This window comes from Schistocerca gregaria, chromosome 9 (assembly GCF_023897955.1).
Source record: "Schistocerca gregaria isolate iqSchGreg1 chromosome 9, iqSchGreg1.2, whole genome shotgun sequence".
Lineage (NCBI taxonomy): Eukaryota > Metazoa > Arthropoda > Insecta > Orthoptera > Acrididae > Schistocerca > Schistocerca gregaria.
The window spans coordinates 160,428,677-160,451,389 of record NC_064928.1 but is presented as its reverse complement, the minus strand read 5'-3'; the positions used below and the strand labels follow the sequence as shown (position 1 = coordinate 160,451,389).

Genomic DNA, 22,713 nt, shown 5'->3' with positions numbered 1-22,713 from the left:
AGAGTTGTCGACACATGTAGAAGACGTGTCAGCTGTCCCGCAAGAAAGTGTGTTGGGACCCTTGTTGTTCATGCTGTATATTAATGACATGGCAGACTTATGGCAGATGATGTAGTTAGGTACGAGGTTTATTCTTATGACGAACGAACTGTAGTATCTCCCAACCCAATTATTCAACCGGCCAAATGGACGGTGTGAGGGTGTCCATTGTCGAGAAGCAATATCACGCGTTTCCTTTTACATCCACGACGTTTTTCTCTCATTGATGGCTTTACTTTCTTCATAAACGTGTCTGAGTAGCGGGCATTGTTTCTTGTACGCTGATCTTCGAAGTAACTACCAAAGGCTGCACGTTGGTCACCCCTAAAGACGCCCAGCACGGCTTTTCACGCCGCTGATTGCGCTCTGAATTTCTTTCGGACAGGTGAGCTGGTGCGCTTCCACTCACTGCTTTGTTTTTTGGACACTGGTTCAAAATGGTGAACCCAAGTTTTATCACAAATTAAAAGCATTTTTGGAAAAGGACCACCTTCCCTTTCATAGCGTTCTTTCAAGCCTGCACACACTTTGAGTCTTTTTTGTGTTGTGTTAAATGTTTCGAGATACACCTTACACCTTTTTTCCTGAACTTGAGCTTGTTATTGACAACGTTAGGAACGGTACCAAAACTTACTGCAACTGATTTCGCTATGTGCCGAATTTAAACACGCCGGCTTCACGAATAATCTCATCAGTGTCGGTTTCAAGGGAAGGAGATGACACGTGAATTGGCGACCGATACGTTGCCCGTTAGTCGCTGAGGTTCGAGTGTTTTTAGACTGTTCCACTGTTTGTAAAAGTTTCTGCGGTTTGTACAGATTTCATCATGCTATAAAACCATTCGGGAAATGACTTTAGTCGGATTTTCACCACCAGACCACAAAAAACAAAAATCATTCGAGGAAAGGTTTTGGTCAGATTTTCACCTTCAGAAAAAGAAAAAACCGGATCACTGAACATTTTTCAACTAATGTGGAGACTTCAAGTGGACATATCATCGCTAAATGCAGTTTTGAGGGTATAAACAAAACAATTTTTATCCATCAGCTGTTCTCAGCTCATCCCAGTGATACCAACCTAAACTCAAGGAAGTACAGACCTTCTACAAACTATTTCGTTTCTACATCAGTTTGTCTCTTTCATTATCGAATGACCCTCGTACCTAACTACATCATCTGCCATAAGTCTGCCATGTCATTAATATACAGCATGAACAACAAGGGTCCCAACACACTTCCTGCGGGACAGCTGACACGTCTTCTACATGTGTCGACAACTCTCCACATCTATCAAGAAATCCTCAATCCAGTCCAGAATTTCGCTTTCTACTCCATACCATCAAACGTTCGCCAATAACCCTGTGATGGAGACCGTGAAATAGCCGTATGTGCTGAAGTTAACTGTTTCAGCCCTCTGAAATACGACGAGCAGTAGCTACTAAAAATATTGATATGGAGTAAGGTTTACTTACCTCAGCATTTCCATACGGCACCAGTTTAAGCTTGATCCGTTCTGGAGCTTTTAGATACGCCGGAAGCAACTGCTCGATGACGAAACCCCGGCAGTACGGGCAAAGCGTTTCATAGTAGAGGCCGACCTCCACTGGGCTCGTGAGAGGTGTTGCGTTTACAGCGGACGCCTGTAACACAATATCTGCCGTAACGACTGGTAACGCAGTGAGGTGACGAAAGTCACAGGCTAGCGATATGCGCATATATGGATAGCGGTAGTATAAAAAAAATGGCTCTAATGGCTCTGGGCACTATGGGACTTAACATCTGAGGTCATCAGTTCCCTAGAACTTGTAACTACTCAAACCTGACTAACCTAAGGACATCACACACATCCATGCCCGAGGCAAGATTCGAACCTGCGACCGTAGCGGTCGCGCGGTTCCAGACTGTAGCGCCTAGGACCACTCGGTCACAACGGCTGGCCGCCTTTTAGTAACCAAACTGGTGGTCGACGTCCTGTTGAGCAGAGAGGTGTTTGACTGAAATCCGTCGATCACGTCGAATGAGAATGTCCACACGTTCCAACACTGCAGGAGTCACAGCTGTGAGCGGCCGGCCAGCACGCGGAAGATCGCACAGGTTTGCGCGACCTTGAGATGATGACAGACGTCTCGCCCAACGACTCATCGTGCTTCTGTTCGCTACCAGGTCTCCATAGACGAGGGGTTCCCAGCCTGGGGGTAATTACCCCCTGAGTCGTAATATGAAATTTTCTGAGAGCTAAAAATTAAACTATTCGATTCTGTTTCAGTAACGAACTAGATTATTACTATTATCTACATTTTGTAAGACTCTGAAACTGATTATATAATTTATCAATAATTAACTTTTCTCAATGAGTAGCATTAGTGTGGTGGAGGTTATAGGTTCCTCACATAGTCCACCTGTTACACACATATGTGATGCTTTATCCCATACTTCGCTGATGATAAAAGCGAGACATATAATGTAACAATGCTAAATGTCTCAAGAAAATATCTTCTCAAAGTTGTAGATAATATTTGCAGTAGTCCAGAAATTGCTTTGTTACTCGCTTCAAAACAGGAAAACTACACTACTGCCCATTAAAATTGCTACACCAATAAGAAATGCAGATAATAAACGGGTATTCATTGGACAAATATATTATACTGGAACTGACATGTGATTACACTTTCACGCAATTAGGGTGCATAGATCCTGAGAAATCAGTACAACCACCTCTGGCCGTAATAACGGCCTCGATACGCCTGGGCATTGAATCAAACAGAGCTTGCATGGCGTGTACGGATACAACTGGCCAAACAGCTTCAACACGATACCACAGTTCATCAGGAGTAGTGACTGGCGTATTGTGACGAGCCAGTTGCTCGGCCACCATTGACCAGACGTTTTCAGTTGGTGAGAAATCTGGAGAATGTGCTACCCAGAGCAGCGTCAAACATTTTCTATATCCAGAAAGGCCCATACAGGACCTGCAACATGCGGTCGTGCATTATCCTACTGAAATGTAGGGTTTCGCAGGGATCGAATGAAGGGTACAGCCACGGGTCGTAACACATCTGAAATGTAACGTCCACTGTTCAGTGCCGTCAATGCGAACAAGAGGTGACCGACACGTGTAACCAATGGCACCCCATACCATCATGCCAGGTGATACGCCAGTATGACGATGACGAATACACGCTTCCAATGTTGTTCTCCGCATTGTCGCCAAATGACGTTTTGCCATTCGTGCACCCTTGTTCTTCGTTGAGTACACCATCGCAGGCGCTCCTGTCTGTGATGCAGCGTCAAGGGTAGCCGCAGTCATGGTCTCCGATCTGATAGTCCATGGTGTTGCAAACATCGTCGAACTGTTCGTGCAGATGGTCGTTGTCTTGCAAACGTCCCCATCTGTTGACTCAGGGGTCGAGACGTGGCTGCACGATCCGTTACAGCCATGTGGATAAGATGCCTGTCATCTCGACGGCTAGTGATATGAGGCCGTTGGGATCCTGCACAGCGTTCCGTATTACTCTCCTGAACCCACCGAATCCATATTGTGCTAACAGTCATTGGATCTAGACCAACGCGAGCAGCAATGTCGCGATACGATAAACCGCAATCGCGATAGGTTACAATCCGACCTTTACCAAAGTCGGAAACGTGATGATACGCATTTCTCCTCCTTACACGAGGCATCACAACAACGTTTCACCAGGCAACGCCGGTCAACTGCTGTTTGCGTATGAGAAATCGGTTGGAAACTTTCCTCATGGCAGCACGTCGTTGGTGTCGTCACCGGTGCCAACCGTGTGTGAATTCTGTGAAAAGCTAATCATTTGCATATTACAGCATCTTTTTCCCGTCGGTTAAATTTCGCATCTGTAGCACGTCATCTTCGTGGTGTAGCAATTTTAATGGCCAGTAGTGTAGTTAATGACACCACAAGACAGCAGTTAACTACACAAAGGCTACTACTGTGCTGTAAACTGTGTTGTTATTATTATTAGAGCGATTAGACACAAATCATTTACAACCTGAATTTATTATTATTATTATTATTATTATTATTATTATTAGAGTGATTAGGCACAAAGCGTTAACAGCCTGAAGTTTTCCAATTTCTGCCAGTTCAGAAGTAGGGAGAGCAACAACCAAGTGAGTTATTCACATAATGTATAGTGCACCATCTAAACTTGTTTGATTTTAAATGGGGTTGATGGGGTTGCAGTGTGTAAGAGGTCAAGCAAGTGCCACAATGGAGATGAATAATGCAGGTGAAGTATGTTTTGCAACAAGTGTCTACTCTCACTGTGGATAGCTTTCTTATCTGAGTAGGAATTGTGGGTAGTACTTGTGATACACCACGAATTCCTTCGTCATTGATTCTAACATCCCCCCTCCACCCCACCCCCTCCCTCACATACACAAACTAAATATGATTCATATTCCATCATTTTAAAAATAAAAGTTTTCCAAGAAAAGTCTTTCATTCTACAGATTAGTTAGGTGCTAATGTTTGTGATAATGTGGGGAAGGGGCCGTTTTGTAGCTAATGTCTGACTGCACTCAGGGATAATGGTCTAGAAAAAGTTGGAAACCACTGCCGTAGACGTTCCGAAAGCGCCTGTGAATATCTGCGATGCTCTGGTTTTCCGCCAAAAGAAACTCAATGACAGCGCTCTACTTGGAAGACACCTGCAATAAAGACGCCATTCTGTAGGCAACGGGTAGCGCTGCCATCTATCGGAAATGCGCGGAACTATGGGGGTACGATTTGGGAGACTTGCACAATCGCCCACAGCAAATTCCGCATTTTTTTTTTTTTTTTCCAAATGACATTGGACGAGGAAAGAAAATGTGTCGCATTACGTATTGAATGTCCCTTGTAAGGTTTCTTTCATTGTCTCGAATAAAAATTTGTGGAGAAAGAAATGGTCTGCTACACTTTTGCGATGAAACTGGTATTTCGCATCGAGGAAGGCGTTGCAGCGTACTTACCTGTGCGTGAAGCAAGTTGGTAAGACCGAACGCAAAGAACACAGCCAGTGGCAGAAGCATTATTGTGGTTACTACAGGGCGCGGAGCTGCTGCGTCCTCTATTTATGTACCGCTGGCCGGCCGGCGTCCGTCGGAAGCCAAACAAAAGCATATCGACTATTTTCTATCAACGCGACTATCGAATGACCCTGACATTTCGCTGTGACGGCCAAGACCCGATGCGCTTACGCCTGCCCGGTAGCACGTGGTTTCTCACGTGCCGATAGCAAAACGCGCCAGCTGATAGGAAAACACTGCGTCCCGGGTGTGTTGACCCCACATTACTCACGCACGTGGAGAGGATGTAGCGAAAACCGACGCTGCCGAGGATGGCGAGATGGCCCCAGCGTAGGGTGCAGGCGCAGAGGGTCGCGCAGCTGACCACAAAAAAAGGCCAAGGAAGAAATTTCAAATGTGTGTGGTTTCCTAAGGGACCAAACAGCTGACGTCACCGGTCCCTAGACTTACACTCTACTTGAACTAACTTACGCTAAGGACAACAACCATGGCCGAGGGAGGACTCGAACCTCCTGCGGGAGGGGCCGCGCGAATCGTGACATGGCGCCTCTAAGCGCGCGGCCACTCCGCGCGACTTAAAGGAAGAAGGCTTAACCCTAGGACGCCCAAGCCTTTTTTTCTAACTTGGATGCCTAAAGGGGGGAGGGGGGTTCGGCAAGCCCACAGGTATTAAATAAGTTTACTGACGAAAAATTACAACTTTCAAAATGGTTTATGTATTTCAACCAAGGCATCGGTTTATAAATGTTGTTAATTGTTATAAATACTGGATTGAGTGAATAAAAAATTGACATATTACAATACAAAGTATAGATGTGTCCATATACAATAGACTACTCTGAGTCCTCAACTTCAAGGCAACAGACACACTTCAGAATTTTTTCTGAATGTGTGTTACACACATGTTTATGACACTGTCCAGAATACTGTTTTGGTTTACTTAGATTGTTGAACTTCTGCTTCTTTGTTTTAGCTTTTCTTACACAAATTTGGCACCGACCTTCCCCTGCAGGAGGCTGACGTGCTTCTGTTGTCACTTCTTTGATTTTCTTTTGTAGAATAGTCTCGACTGATTGAACAATTTGGTTAGATAACCCTCTTGCATTGGAACTTTTTTCTTCTACCTGCAATTTCACTAGCTCCATCCCAGCTTTCAGAAGATAAAGTTTCCGTTTGTTGTGTTTCTTTTCATTCCATCTTAGAAGATGCTGGATGAATATGGTGGTTGCATTGATAGCACAAATGTCTATGAGAGAGTAAAATATAGATGGAGGCCATCTCTTTGTTCCCCTCTTGCAGGTGTCCATACGCGCCATTTGATCAATGGTATCAATTCCACCTTTAGTGGAATTATAATATGCATTTATCTCGGTTTTATTCTTCTCTCCTCCAACAGTGCCTTCATCTTGGTGCATTGTTGACAACATCAATTTTTACTTGGTTTCGTTTTTGCTGTGTAGGACACCAAAGTTACTGGAGGCCTACGTGTTTGGAACTGCACTAACTCACTGCAAGTTTACAACATAAATAACAGCTGACTGACATCAACAATCACTTCCTCTGAAAGTAAACCGATTGTTGTGAATATCAGGAATACCAACCAACACGAAACTAACTTGCATACTTGTAGAGATGAGAAATACGAAATCCTATGAAGGGAAATTTTCTATAGCATGGAAGCCAAAGGGGGGGGGGGAGGTTGTAGGACCCATAATAAGTTTATTTATTTTTTCTTTCAAAGCAGGATAAAATATATTGACACTAACGTTTCATAAAATAGCCAACAAACAATAACTCAAAAGGGAATATGTAGTATGAAAGTTACTTGGGCAAAAGCAGGGGACATAAAAAAATTGTGGGTTCAACGAACCCCCCCCCCCCCCCTAGGCGTCCTACGGTTAAGAATGAAGTGGGAGAAGTGCATTATCTGGTCAACAGTATGAAGACACCCCATGTTATGCGGAACTAGCAGGAACGTACCTACAGCTTTTGCATGGGGGGGTCCAACACTATCATCTAGGAAGGCAAACCTGTCATCGACCACCACTTAGAAAGGTTTTGCTGTTAACGCCATTACAGTCAATCAAGCAGAAATTAAAAAAAAAAAACCACAAATACGTTAGCATCCATATTACATGCGGGTAAAACTGTAGAGAAACACTAATTGGTCCAAGCGTCTTTAAATTAAACATATGTATTGTAGCTGTTGAGGTATTTATTTATGAAAAAGCAACTAATTGTAAGCTAACATTGGAGGTAATTATATATTTTTGAATATCATTATTAATCATTTATATTAAGCAATAATAATATTATATTAGTCTTTGTATTTAAATCGTGACACTTTGGCAATTTGCTGTAACTTCAGGTCGTAAGTTAATTTAAAAATAAACATTAATTACTTTAATTTAAAGTATTATATTTAGCCTTTTACATTTTGCTGCTAACTTACTAATAATTTCTTCACAATTAAGTTGCACTGCGAAGGGTGCAAAATTTTTTATCCGCCACTGTTTGTCACATTTACTTTTTAGCCAATCAGCAGTCACCAATTTTGCTGGCAAATAAAGCTACTTCAACATGGACAAAGTTGCAACCATTATTCACTATTAAACTTCATAAAATTATATCACCTTGTACAGTCTCAGCGATCGTAGTTTCAAGATTAGGTACCACAAAAAGAGAGCTCCAAAACAATCGCACGCTTTCTATGTTTATATTGGCCAAGGAAAACTTATTTTAGAAAAATTATAAGAAACTTTCAATAAGTGATTGCATTAACATCAGGCTAACACGTTTCAAGAGTTTTGAAGTGAGTAGTTCCTAGGGAAAACGCTCACATTCCAAGCAATTGTTACTATAAATATAAATAGAAAATAGTTATTAAACATTATAGCCAAATTCTCTCATATAATAGCCTAAGGCAGAATTAAACTAGAAAAAATTGGTATAACGTATTTTGCGGTAGACCCATTTTTTCACTTGTAATAAAATGTTAAACTACAAGGTTCTTCTTTATTTTTTACAAAACTGCTGCTCAAAATCATATAACTCTTCTTATAATGGTAAATAGGAGACTCACCCTTCTTCGCTTCATCCTCAGTTTTTCTGGATGGTCCCGCTTCTTCATGCTGGGATTCCGCATCACGTGGTGACATGCCACTCTCTTTCGCAACAAGTGCATCAGAATTCTGTGTCTTTTTTAGAAAAAAAAAACAAAAAGGGATTTCTGTCTTGTCCGTTTAATAGTTGATTTTTTTTTTTTTTTTTTTTTTTTTTTTTTTTTTTTACAAACACAACTCTTTTAACAACTAAACACACGCACGCACAGTTTAAGCTGGCTTAACACACGACGCCCGAAACTTCGTCACTCTAATTGTGACTGCCCAAGGGGAAGCGACAGAACACACTGGATTGGTTCCGTTCAGTGTTGCCAGCCAAAAATAAGTTAATTCCGCCTCGAGCACATCCAAATTCCAGTACAGTTTCGGATGTAATATGTGATATAGTCTACTTAATTCCTGACGATCTACAGGCTAAATAAATAATTTAAGCTATAAACAAATATATTCCATATCTTTCCAGCTGGGGCATTTAATGATCAGCGACAGCTAGAACGACCTGAATATCGTGCTTCATTCAAATAGTTGCTGTTAACATAGTAAAAAAATGGTTCAAATGGCTCTGAGCACTATGGGACTTAACATCTATGGTCATCAGTCCCCTAGAACTTAGAACTACTTAAACCTAACTAACCTAAGGACAACACAGAACACCCAGTCATCACGAGGCAGAGAAAATCCCTGACCCCGCCGGGAATCGAACCCGGCAAACCGGGCGCGGGAAGCGAGAACGCTACTGCAGTCCCACGAGCTGCGGACTGTTAACATAGTAATGGTAGTTTGATGCGACAGGTAATTTTCCTCTTTATATGGAATCTGAACTGGCTAAGGCGTAAGGAGTTAATTTACAAGGTTTTTCTTAGCATTGTGTGTGTGAAACGTTTCAATGTTTATTAAAATCACAGTGAAATGTATGAATTTGTTGATGCAGCAATATTTTGATCACCTTCAGTTCGCAGATAATAACTGATACGTTTTTCAAACTTATGTAATTGTGTACGAAATATAATAATTATCAATAACGGTTCTTGTTTTGGATGTCTAGGCATACTTTCAACGAGTCACTTAACGTTTCTGCGAGTAGCTTAGTAAGTCTTTTAGTTTTAATGTCTGTCATCATGGAGAAAGACTTTTCCGTATCTGCATTCCCGTGCATATATTACATGTTTTGTACTTGGCAGTCAAAATTTACGAGGGTTTTACATTTCGCCAAAGAAAATTGAATTCCACTGTATTTTTAACAATTTCAGAATTTCGCCGCTACGCCACGAAGGCCAAAAAACTCCAATACGCGTAGCGGAATTCCGCTACGGTTGACAAGATGGCACCCACTTCCGTTGCACACAATGTAAAGGTGGGGATAGACACCCCGCCGCAGGGCACAGCTATTTCTTGCAGCCTCATTCCTCCGTGGCTTGTCACTACGTCAACCTAGCGCAGTGTGCGACTATTTTGTGGCACGTGGTTTTAAAAGCGGGTATTCTTCTAACATTGGGGTTTTTTGTGTAAACTAAGGAAAGGGGGGGGGGCATCCGGACCCCCTGGACACCCCCCTCTCCCCCCCCCCCCCCGTCTTATGTACGTCCGTGGGAACTGGTAGATATCACTACAGACACTACATCAGTGCCTTATAAGATTTTGTGCAAGAAGCATGTAATTGCTTGCGTGAGTACTTTATGTAAATCCGTGCAGTAACCCTGTCAGACTTGGCAAGTTGTATGGAACACGTAAGAAGACTGACGTATCATTACACCAGTGTACGTAAAAAGGTTAAGAACTAGGTGATATAATAAAAAGAAGTTTTGAAATATAATGTTCGATTTAGTAATTCCTGGCATAAAACGCGAAGTTACAGTGGACATTTTAGCAAATAGTAGTCGAAGTGAAAGAACTCAGCAGGCGGGAAATTTCATTTGTTCCAGGGATCACTGCCATGATAAATCGTAATGGTGTGGAGCGAGTCAGTTTACATTCACAACGTAAATTAGTTTATAAATATGGTTACCCGCTGAACTTTTTATTTTTTTAAAGAAAATACATAAAAAAGAGTTAGTAATTCTTACCCAATACCTTTTATACACTGAACCGCCAGAGAAACTGATAATGGCATGCATCATCAAATACAGAGATATCTAAACAGACAGAATATGGTGCTGCGCTCGGCTACGCCTATACAAGACAACAAATGTCTGGCGCTGTTTTTCTGTCGCAGTTACAACGGCAGGTTATCAAGATTTAAGTGAGTTTGAATGTGTTGCTATAGTAGGCGCACGAGCGATGCGTCACAGGATCTCCGCGGTGGCGATGGATTTTCCCGTACGACCATTTCACGAGTATACCGTGAATATCAGGAATCCGATAAATATCAGATCTCCGACATCCCTGCGGGACCAACGACGACTGAAGACAATCGTTCAATGTGAGAGAAGTGCAGCTCTCTCGCAAATTGGTGCAGAGTTCAAATGTTCAAATGTGTGTGAAATCTTATGGGACTTAATTGCTAAGGTCATCAGTCCCTAAGCTTACACACTAATTAACCTAAATTATCCTAAGGACAAACACACACACCCATGCCCGAGAGAGAGCTCGAACCTCCGCCGGAATCAGCCGCGCAGAGTTCAAAGCAGATCCATCATCAAGTGTCAGCGTGCGAACCATTCAATGAAACACAATCGACATTGGTTTTCGGAGCCGAAGGTCCACTCGTGTACCCTTGATGACTGCAGGACACAAACCTTTACGCCTCGCCTGGGTTCGACATCACCGACATTGTATTGTTGATGACTGGTGACTGGAAACATGTTTCCTGTCGAACGAGTCTCGTTTCAAATTGTATCGAGAGGATGGACGTTTATGGGTATGAATAACCTCATGAATCCATGGGTCCTGCATGTCAGCAGGGACTGTTGAAGCTGGTCGAGTCTCTGTAATGGAGTGGGCCGTGTGCACTTGGAGTGATATGGGCCAGGTCATACGTCTTAGATACGACTCTGATGGGTGACACGTACTTTAAGAATCCTGTCTGGTCAACTGCATCCATTCATGTGCATTCCGACGGACTTGGGCAATTCCAGCAAGACAATGCGACACTCCACGCTTCCGGAATTGCTACAAAGTGGCTCCATGAACGGTCTACACAATATTACGCAGGTGTACCAGTTTATTTTGCTCTTCAGTGTATATTGCAATAATAGAGATTCTTCTATGGAACAGAATGAGTTGTCAAGAAGAAATTTTTCAACTTGTTTCCAAATTTTACTTTGGTGTCTGTCAGACATTTTATATCACTGGGAAGCTCATCAAAGTTCTTAGATGCAGCCACAGTCTAACATAACAGTCGCGACGTTCCATGTCGTTTTTGTTATCTCAGCGATGGCAGTGCCCCAAGTGGGCAGCAAGCGACACTTATAAATCCGACACTGCATGAGTGCGATTAATAGCGTTTATACTGATTTGTAACATAGTTCTTACAAGAGGAAGTGTATGGAATGCCACAAAAATCGACAATAGGTGAAAAATTACACCACGTTTGTGATTATTAAGTTTCCTAAGGTCCCTGGGAGATACAAAACAGTGCATTACGGGACAGTTTATTTACGATTCTCTTGTAACGTACAGACATTTACTGAATAATGTCGGTTTCCTTTAACAACAACGAAATTGCTAATGTACAACATAAGATCTGACCTTTTACAGAAAGTCGTCATATATCTATCCTACAAAGCAGAGTTTTGTTCGCTACACTTTCAGCCAAATTGGCGAATGCGGAACGTAGGAAACCTGTATGGAATGTAATACCCGCATTATTTAACGTATTAATAAAGACACCACAATTGTAGCTCAAGGAAAGATCGCACAGACATGATGATATATCGTCAAAAACAATAAAACTGCAGGCAAAATAAATTCCATAATTGTTACTAAATCTGAGCCACTAACAGCAAGAATCTTCAAAACATTCGCTTTCGAAGCAAAAGTAATTACATTTACAAAAGTACTCGTATATTAGAAAGTCGAGTGATACGTAATAAAGGGGGGATCATAGGACCCCACAAAAAATTTTTAATGTCAAGGAAAGTGCCTATTATAATAGCAACATACAACAACTGAAATATCTATGCTACTCATGCATGAAATGTGTATATATTCTCTTGCTTTCAGCGGAATACCCTACAAATAAAGACATATTCTAAAGTATTTATTCATGAATGAGTTGTAGCTTATGTTACTGAATAAGTGCTATTTGGCTGTTTTCACATTTATTTCACGTCTCTTGATAAACTATTAACGCATGGAACGCAAGAACATAACAACGACTCCGTTTAACAATTAAAAACAAACATTATCACTACGACGCATGTCACTGCTTTCTCACCGCTTAGAACGCTCCATTTATTAGACATTAGTTGCAGTGATGTGCACCATTTTTTGCGCTAAAGCCAACCTTAATGTGGAGTACGAACGTCATTTTTCTTTCTAGTACCGTAATAATCATTTACATCATTGTTTCTTTTGAAGTGCATTTAATTGTTTACAACAAACCTCATGAGGGAATAAATACAGGGTGTTTATAAATGAATATCGAGGTTTTAACGAAGCATAATATTTATTATATTAAACTTACAATTATAAATGATATGTTAAATGAAAGAGCAACTCAAACAGTTTTACCAAGAACCTTATAAATGTTAAATAATAGCGAAGTACGCGATCGGTTGAACTTCACTGCAGCCAAGCGCTGGATAGACCGCAAGGGGCCCCATGATAGGGCTTGCTTTGCATGGCCTTCACGTTCACCCGACCAAACGCCATGCGATTTGTTCCTTCATCAAGGATCGTGTGTACGTGCCTCCGCTACCAGCAGACCTCCCTGAATTAATAAACCGGATTGAAGCAGCTGTTGCTATAGTCACTGAAGATACACTTATCAACGTTTGGGAAGAACTCGGCTATAGAATTGATGTGTGCCGTATGACAAATGGCGGTCACTTGAACATTTGTAAGGTTCTTGGCAAAGCTGCTTGAGCTGCTCTTTCATTTGACATATCATTTATAACTGTAAGTTTAATACAATAAATATTATAAAGCGTTAAAACACAGATATTCATTTATAAACACCTTGTATACTGCGACGTCCTAACAAGAATGCCAAACTCCTTAAACAGATGTCGACAAGATGATTGTGGGTGAGCACCACATATTATTCTTACAGCACGTTTTTGAGCAACGAATTCTTTCTGTCCTCTAGTTGAATTACTTCATTACATTATTCCTTATGACATTATTGATTGAAAATACACTCCTGGAAATGGAAAAAAGAACACATTGACAGCGGTGTGTCAGACCCACCATACTTGCTCCGGACACTGCGAGAGGGCTGTACAAGCAATGATCACACGCACGGCACAGCGGACACACCAGGAACCGCGGTGTTGGCCGTCGAATGGCGCTAGCTGCGCAGCATTTGTGCACCGCCGCCGTCAGTGTCAGCCAGTTTGCCGTGGCATACGGAGCTCCATCGCAGTCTTTAACACTGGTAGCATGCCGCGACAGCGTGGACGTGAACCGTATGTGCAGTTGACGGACTTTGAGCGAGGGCGTATAGTGGGCATGCGGGAGGCCGGGTGGACGTACCGCCGAATTGCTCAACACGTGGGGCGTGAGGTCTCCACAGTACATCGATGTTGTCGCCAGTGGTCGGCGGAAGGTGCACGTGCCCGTCGACCTGGGACCGGACCGCAGCGACGCACGGATGCACGCCAAGACCGTAGGATCCTACGCAGTGCCGTAGGGGACCGCACCGCCACTTCCCAGCAAATTAGGGACACTGTTGCTCCTGGTGTATCGGCGAGGACCATTCGCAACCGTCTCCATGAAGCTGGGCTACGGTCCCGCACACCGTTAGGCCGTCTTCCGCTCACGCCCCAACATCGTGCAGCCCGCCTCCAGTGGTGTCGCGACAGGCGTGAATGGAGGGACGAATGGAGACGTGTCGTCTTCAGCGATGAGAGTCGCTTCTGCCTTGGTGCCAATGATGGTCGTATGCGTGTTTGGCGCCGTGCAGGTGAGCGCCACAATCAGGACTGCATACGACCGAGGCACACAGGGCCAACACCCGGCATCATGGTGTGGGGAGCGATCTCCTACACTGGCCGTACGCCTCTGGTGATCGTCGAGAGGACACTGAATAGTGCACGGTACATCCAAACCGTCATCGAACCCATCGTTCTACCATTCCTAGACCGGCAAGGGAACTTGCTGTTCAAACAGGACAATGCACGTCCGCATGTATCCCGTGCCACCCAACGTGCTCTAGAAGGTGTAAGTCAACTACCCTGGCCAGCAAGATCTCCGGATCTGACCCCCATTGAGCATGTTTGGGACTGGATGAAGCGTCGTCTCACGCGGTCTGCATGTCCAGCACGAACGCTGGTCCAACTGAGGCGCCAGGTGGAAATGGCATGGCAAGCCGTTCCACAGGACTACATCCAGCAGCTCTACGATCGTCTCCATGGGAGAATAGCAGCCTGCATTGCTGCGAAAGGTGGATATACACTGTACTAGTGCCGACATTGTGCATGCTCTGTTGCCTGTGTCTATGTGCCTGTGGTTTTGTCAGTGTGATCATGTGATGTATCTGACCCCAGGAATGTGTCAATAAAGTTTCCCCTTCCTGGGACAATGAATTCACGGTGTTCTTATTTCAATTTCCAGGAGTGTATTTCAACTTCTGATTTGTTACTGCCCAAGATTTGTCATGATTCTAAGTGCAAATGTGGCTGAAGAAAGCTGTTTCAGGAGTGTAAATTCTCGTCAATATGAACACCTAATAATTTTGCAGTTTCCCTCCTATTTATTATTTCCTCACGATGTATTATACTTATCACTGGTGTAGTCGCCCTGGATGTTCAGAACTGAATATGTTGTGATTTATTTTTTTTAATTGAGGGCGAGACCATTCGCAGAAAAGCAGTCAATAATACTTTTAAGAACTCTGTTTACCATTTCTTCTGTCTGCACGTGTGCTTGCGTTGATTACAGTACTCGTGTCATCTGAAAAAAGAAGTAATTCTGCGTGTTGTATATTAGACAGAAGATCGTTTACATATGTGAGGAACAATTGTGGTCCTAAATTAAGCCTTGGTAAACCGATGCCTGATTTCTCCTCAGTTAGAATAATGTCCACAGACTACATTCGTTTAATTACTAAGTATAATTTTGTACAGTCTTTCAGTTACCTCTGATATTATCCACTTGTCTGCTATACCATCAATACCACAAAACTTCAATTTCTCTGGGAGAATACTGCGATTTTCACACGCAAATGCCTTAGATAAGATGCAGAAAATATCAGCTTGCGCAGTTTTATATTTAATGCTCATAAAATTTTGTGAGTATGCGTGTAAATGGCATATGCCAATGCCCCTCTGGCTTTCATACCCAAATCATACACACAAAAACTGTACGACACAAAACAGCGATTATTACACAGCATTGAAAAATTACACCCACTGCTGATGTCAATGAAACAACAAGAATTGAACCAATCTGAACCTGGCGTGCTCAAACTAACAGCGAGATATGGGAGGCACATCTTACAACACAGAGGAAACATGGAAGACATTGTCAACACACCATTGGCTACATACACACAGATGACCAAACCACAGATTCACATACATAGCTAAAACAGTAGTACAAATCACAGCATCACTAAACGAAACACTTATCACCATACTTACTCATGTGACTCAACACTCAGTGCATCCAGACTAACAAAACCAAAAAAACTGAACGTAAGCACAAAAACTTTACCAATCGCACAAGATTCTCGAACATTGTTACTTCACATGCAATGGATGTTGATGAAGAGTCAATAAATACTTATCGCCTATTGCTAATCTCACTCTCTCCAGCTCCTATATCCGACCCATTTATGTAACCCCGCCAATAGCTGCAGCCATAGTTTTTCCTTGTAGGTCTTGTCCAAGCTAGATTAACACACTATGACATAATTGTTAAGTTTGAGTCCACAATGGCAAGGAAAGCGTTTCTCAAGAAGAGAAATTTGTTAACATCGAATATAGATTTATGTATCAGGAAGTCGTTTCTGAAAGTATTTGTTTGGAGTGCAGCCATGTATGGAAGTGAAACATGGACGATAACTAGTTTGGACAAGAAGAGAATAGAAGCTTTCGAAATGTGGTGCTACAGAGGAATGCTGAAGATTAGATGGGTAGGTCACGTAACTAATGAGGAGGTATTGAATAGGATTGGGGAGAAGAGAAGTTTGTGGCACAACTTGACCAGAAGAAGAGATCGGTTGGTAGGACATGTTCTGAGACATCGAGGGATCACCAATTTAGTATTGGAGGACAGCGTGGAGGGTAAAAATCATAGAGGGAGACCAAGAGACGAATACACTAAGCAGGTTCAGAAGGATGTACGTTGCAGTAGGTACTGGGAGATGAAGCGGCTTGCACAGGATAGAGTAGCATGGAGAGCTGCATCAAACCAGTCTCAGGACTGAAGACAACAACAACAACAACATACATGTATATACAAACTACTAACTATAGAGTTATACTAACTGTAGAGTTATCCCATGCATGTACGACAAGCGTAGCTGAAATTGAAACCATCACGTCCTCCTAACAGTCAAATAGCTCCACAATGCCTCACACCACATCTACATGTATATTTGCACAATATAAGTAAAGTAACAACACCAACAGCATTATCTGTTAACATGCAAGCCATTAACACACTCATACCTAATTGTGCAAATCGAGTAATACTAACTATGATCAATAACAGAATGAACAAAAAACTTTTTAGACTAAGAATGTAAAATAAGTATCACAACAACTTACTTACACTTGAATCAACCTAAAAATGTAAATAAATAACCAAAAACTGAAAACTACAAATGGGAAATCCTGAAAGTGCAAAAATTGTTCTGTGTAAGATTTTTCATAAAAACCATTGCATGTGCCAAGACGAATAACATGGAAAATTTTGGAAGTATCACAAAGGTTTCCTTTTAGTTCACAAGACGTTCAATAGATGTGGAAAAATTGATGTTCCATCGGCACCAGCCCAGTGGACGCTGAATGTGACACACCCTTAAAGGCAGTGATTGTTGTAACCTGTGATTGCTGTGAGCTCCTACCATTGTAGTACTTTGAATACCTTGTGAACTCATTTTGTGGTGTGATAACTGTGTTCGGCAAAACAAGAATCGTATGATGCTGATAGCTTTAATTTGCTTGTACCAGAAGGTTTCTTTAAAAGTGTTGGAATTAAATTTTCAGTGCCTTGGTGATAGTAACATGCCTTCCGATCGAGACTCTGGTATTACTGAGATAAGGGAAAAAATGTTAGACGCATGTTGCGTGAAGAACTGGAAAATAGTGAAGAACTGGAAAATATGGCGGCCACAGCTAGAGAAAAATAACCTTTTATGGTGATCAACATGGATGAAGGCATTTTTTAGGCTCCGGCTTCTTTAGCTAATACGAATATTAACACCAGCAAACTAAAGACAACCAAACTTTCACTAATATGTTTCACTTCAGATAAGAAATTATTGAACCAGACTGGACTGATTTCTCTGCTTTCAAAAAGGGACAGAACTTCAATGAGCGTCCTTAGGTAATGTACCCCAAATTCGACTGTCAAGCAAAATAAGTCTCCTTTCTACATATCTACGTATATAATCCCCAAGCCACCAAGCGGTGTGTGGCGGAGGGCACAATTCCCCCCGCCTGTTCCACTCGCGGATCACGCGAGGGTATAACGACTGTCTGAACGCCTCAGTACGAGCTCTTATTTCCCTTATCTTTGAATGGTGATCATTGAGCGATTTGCAAGTTGGTGGTAATAATATATGCTCTACATCCTCGGCGAAGGTCGAATTGCGGAATTTAGTGAGCAGCCCCTTCCGCTTAGCGCGCTGTGTATGTACAAATGCGTCCCACTTCAAACTTTCAGTGAGATTTGTAACGCTCTCGCGATTGCTAAATGTACCAGTCACGAATCTCGCCGCTCTTCTTTGGACCTTCTCAATCTCTTGAATCAGACCCAACTGGTAAGTGTCCCATGGAGACGAACAATATTCTAAGACTGTACAAACTATTGTATTGTAAGCTATTTCCTTTGCTGGAGGACTGCATCGCTTCAGGATTCTACCAATAAACCGCAATCTAGAAATCGCTTTGCCCGTTACTTCCGTAATCTGATCATTCCATTTCGAATAGCCACACCCAGATACTCGACGGATGTTACCGCTTCCAAAGACCGGGCATTTATTTTGTACTCGTACATTAATGGGGCTTTTCGCCTTGTTATACGTAGTAGGTTATACTTACTAATATTTAGAGATAACTGCCAGTCATTACATCACGCATTTAAATTCTGCAGAGCCTCATTGATTTGTTCACAACTTTCGTGTGATACTACTTTCCTGTAGACAACAGCATCATCGACAAGCAGTCTAATGCCACTTTCAGTATCATCAACCAGATCGTTTATGTAAATCGTAAAAAGCAGCAGACCTATTACAATGCCTTGGGGCACACCTGAAGTTGCCCTTGTTTCTGTTGAAGTCACCCCGTTCAGGACGACATACTGCTCCCTGTCTGTTAGAAAACTAGAAGGGAAGAAAAAGAGGACCTACTTGTTATGATTCTTTTCTTGATGTGAAATATATAGCATTTAATGAATTTCTGTGTAAATGGTGTCAGAGTGTAAGGCCTTGAGTGGACATTCAGCGTCTACTTGGCTATATAGCGTGGCACATTCAGGCTCACCAAAATGTTACGTTTTATGATTTTCGTGGTCAGTATCAAACGCTCCTTTTTAAAATGTGTTTGTTTGAAATGTTAACAGTAATGTCAAATATAAGAATTTATGCTTCATCAAATACAGATTAATTTCAACAGAACTTCCATAAGGTTTTCCCCATTTTTCAAAGAAAATTCCGCCCTGCCTGTATGAATGATTTTTATTAAATCTGAGACCGGTTTCGTACCACTTATCGGTGCATCCTCAGGCAATCTGTACAAAAAATAATATAATAAGAGCTCATGTAAACTATTCGATCCCCCAATTCTAAGGTGTAAATTAAACTTTTAAATAGCCAGTTTTTTGAATGAAACAAGAAAGTACTCACCTACGCTATTTACAACATAGTAACGTTGAACATTGCCTTGTAGCCACTCCCCACCATTCACGTCCAACATTTCGTTGTCTGGTGAAAGCAGTAGTTAAAACTTAAAGCTCTTTTGAAAAAAAATTTAAAAGATGGGAGCGGCAATGACCTAAAAAATTAAAATTAAATACGATGCTGTTAAAACCCTCCTACACACGAACGACGAAGAGCGGAACATTAGCATGAACAAACAGCGGAACTAGGGCCATGTGAACATACCGGAACTTAACCGTGCTATTTTAGGGGAGCCGCGCGGCAGCCGACACGGTCTGACTGACTGGCCGATACCCGGAAAGCGCTCACGCAGTGGCGCGAGGATCGCCTGAGGCCGGATGACGTGCACAAGGTGTGAAGAGTGGGGGGTGCTGAACATTTGATAAACAATTCCTTATGTCTATTATTTAAAAAAAAGGTCTAATACCACACTAGGTGGCCAATACAAAAAATGTGCAGTTAGTTAAAACCATGTTGTTGTTGTTGTGGTCTTCAGTCCTGAGACTGGTTTGATGCAGCTCTCCATGCTACTCTATCCTGTGCAAGCTTCTTCATCTCCCAGTACCTACTGCAACCTACATCCTTCTGAATCTGCTTAGTGTAGTCATCTCTTGGTCTCCCTCTACGATTTTTACCCTCCACGCTGCCCTCCAATACTAAATTGGTGATCCCTTGATGCATCAGAACATGTCCTACCAACCGATCCCTTCTTCTGGTCAAGCTGTGCCACAAACTTCTCTTCTCCCCAATCCTATTCAATACTTCCTCATTAGTTGCGTGATCTACCCATCTAATCTTCAGCATTCTTCTGTAGCACCACATTTCAAAAGCTTCAGTTAAAACCATAAGAATAATAAACGTGTTGGTTCTGAATGCGTAAGTCCCGGAGTACACATAAAAATATATTGTACAGAACCTACTAACAAGTAAGCTATAGGGGTTAGGCTAACTGTTTAAGTAGTCAAAGTTTTCTAAAAGACCCTTGTGCCTCAGATCGGTCTGGGAATTAAGTGTAGAGCGAGGGGATTTCATCAGAACTCTGAAGATTTCAACCTCTTCCAAAACATTAAGGGTGTTGCCCTTACTTTCCAAGTGGAACACCCGCATGTTGAGTTGGATACCAGTGATATGGTGACCTGTTTCCCGCAAATGCGCACCTACGGCCGATTTCGAGCCTGGGCTGCTGATGTGCTCCTTAAAGCGGCACTCAAAACGTCTTCCTGTCTGGCTTATGTACCCCGCTCCACAATCATCACAGGCGGTAGACCCCCGACAACCTGAAACAATTCCGTAATGCAGCCTACTTGTGCCTGAACTTCTGTCCATTGTTTTTAGGCATATAAAAGGCCAGATTTACTCTCTTAGAACTTAAGAATTTGGCGATTCTGCTTGAAATGTTACGATAGAAAGGTACCCGTGGAATTTACTCCAATAGCTAATCCGCTATTTGCTGTCTGTAGGGAAGTGAATGTCCCGGGTGTGTATTACTTTAAATTCCCGATCCCTGGTTTCTTGAGATAATGGGACCGTATGTCTCCTGTATAGTAAAGCCTTGAATGTTGTCTTTTTGAATTGCAAAGGATGATTAGATGATCTATGTATCGCGGCGTCAGAAGTAGTGGGCTTTCTGAAAATGTCAAAATTAACCGAGTTCCCATTGATTTTAACTAATAGATCTAAGAAGGGAAGGGTGCCATTAATGCTCTGTTCCATAGTAAATTGGATCCTCTCGTGTATTTTGGTTAGTTCACCTAGGAAAACGTTACAATCCTGGAAAGAACCGTTATACAGCAAAATTATGTCATCCACATATCTAGCCCAAAAAATTATCCTTTCAGAGTAAGCAATATTTTTCCGGTGAGTTTACATAAATCACAGGTCCGTATGTAAGTGAACATACATGCGTTTGAGGAGGTTGAGTACAGGTATTCCTGCTTAAGTCGACCATCATATTATGCTTAAAAAATGCTTGGCAAGGCAATAAGACAGTGGAGATCCCATTCCAAGCCCTGTTTTTGGATATATGTACTATCCCCAAATTTAAAATAGTTTTAAAGTAATAACAATTTGAGAAGCTGCAATATCTCTTCTATCTCTTCTAATGGTCTGCCACTATTTTTCTTTAAATTTTCACTAATTATTTCGTGGAGGTTATCGGTTCGGATGCATGCATACATATTTTTTACATCAAATGAAACCAGAGAAGTACCCTTTGGGATCGTCAAGGCTAAAAGTTTGCCAATCAATTCCTCTCCATTTGAGATACTGAAATTTACCCGATGCCTGAAGTTTCTATTCAAATATTCAGGCAAATGTTTCTCAAGTTGAACACCTGGGCCATTCCTGGAATTAAAGATGGGTCAGATAGGCAAACGTTCCTTATGGAGCTGTATTACACCACGAAGTCTGGGAGCCGATGGGTTCATCGGAATAATTGACGTCTTATCTTCCTCTTGGAAAGTAAGGGCAACACCCTTAATGAATCGGAAGAGGTTGAAATCTTCAGAGTTCTGAAGAAGAACGATCTGAGGCACAAGGATCTTTTAGAAAATTTTGATTACTTAAACAGATAGCCTAACCCCTATACCTTACTTGTTAGTAGGTTCTGTACAATATATTTTTATGCGTACTCCGGGACTTACGCATTCAGAACCACCACATTTATTATTCTTATGGTTTTAACTAACTGCTCATTTTTTATATTCGCCACCTAGTGTGGTATTAGACTTTTTTTAAAAACAATATACATAAGGAATTGTTTATCAAATGTTCAGCACCCGCCACTCTTCACACCTTGTACACGTCATCCGGCCTCTGGCGATTCTCGCGCCACTGCGTGAACGTTTTCAGGGTTTCAGCTAGTCAGTCAAATGGGTCAAATGGCTGTGAGCATTATGTGACTTAACATCTGTCGTCATCAGTCTCCTAGAACTTAGAACTACGTAAACCTAACTAACCTAAGGACATCATACACATCCATGCCCGAGGCAGGATTCGAACCTGCGACCGTAGCGGTCGCTCGGTTCCAGACTGAAGCGCCTAGAATCGGGCCAGTCAGTCAGGCCGTGTCCGCTGCCGCGCGGCTCCTCTCAACTTGCACGGTATGTTCTGATATGTTTACCTGACCCTAATTCCGCTGTTTGTTCGTGCTAATGTTCCGCTCTTCGTCGTTCGTGTTTAGGGGAGTTTCAAAAGCATCATATTTTATTAGTATTTTCTAGATCATTGTCGCTCCCCTCATGTAAACAACGACACCACTGGAACCGAGTGATCTGGAGTGATGAATCACTCTGTACTCTGTGTCAATCCG

At 42.2% G+C, this 22,713-nt stretch overlaps 1 protein-coding gene across 1 annotated transcript in view; it reads right to left on the bottom strand.

The window, feature by feature from the left end:
• The window catches only part of LOC126291966 (gamma-interferon-inducible lysosomal thiol reductase-like), a 91,863-nt gene extending 86,737 nt beyond the window's left edge, over positions 1–5,126 (bottom strand). Inside the window, exons 1-2 of the mRNA XM_049985720.1 lie at positions 5,019–5,126; positions 1,511–1,678 (exon numbers count right to left, since the gene is read on the bottom strand). Coding sequence (XP_049841677.1) covers positions 1,511–1,678; positions 5,019–5,078 — 228 coding nt within the window. The 5' untranslated portion in view covers positions 5,079–5,126. The remainder of the gene's footprint in view (positions 1–1,510; positions 1,679–5,018) is intronic.
• Positions 5,127–22,713: the final 17,587 nt, after the last annotated feature.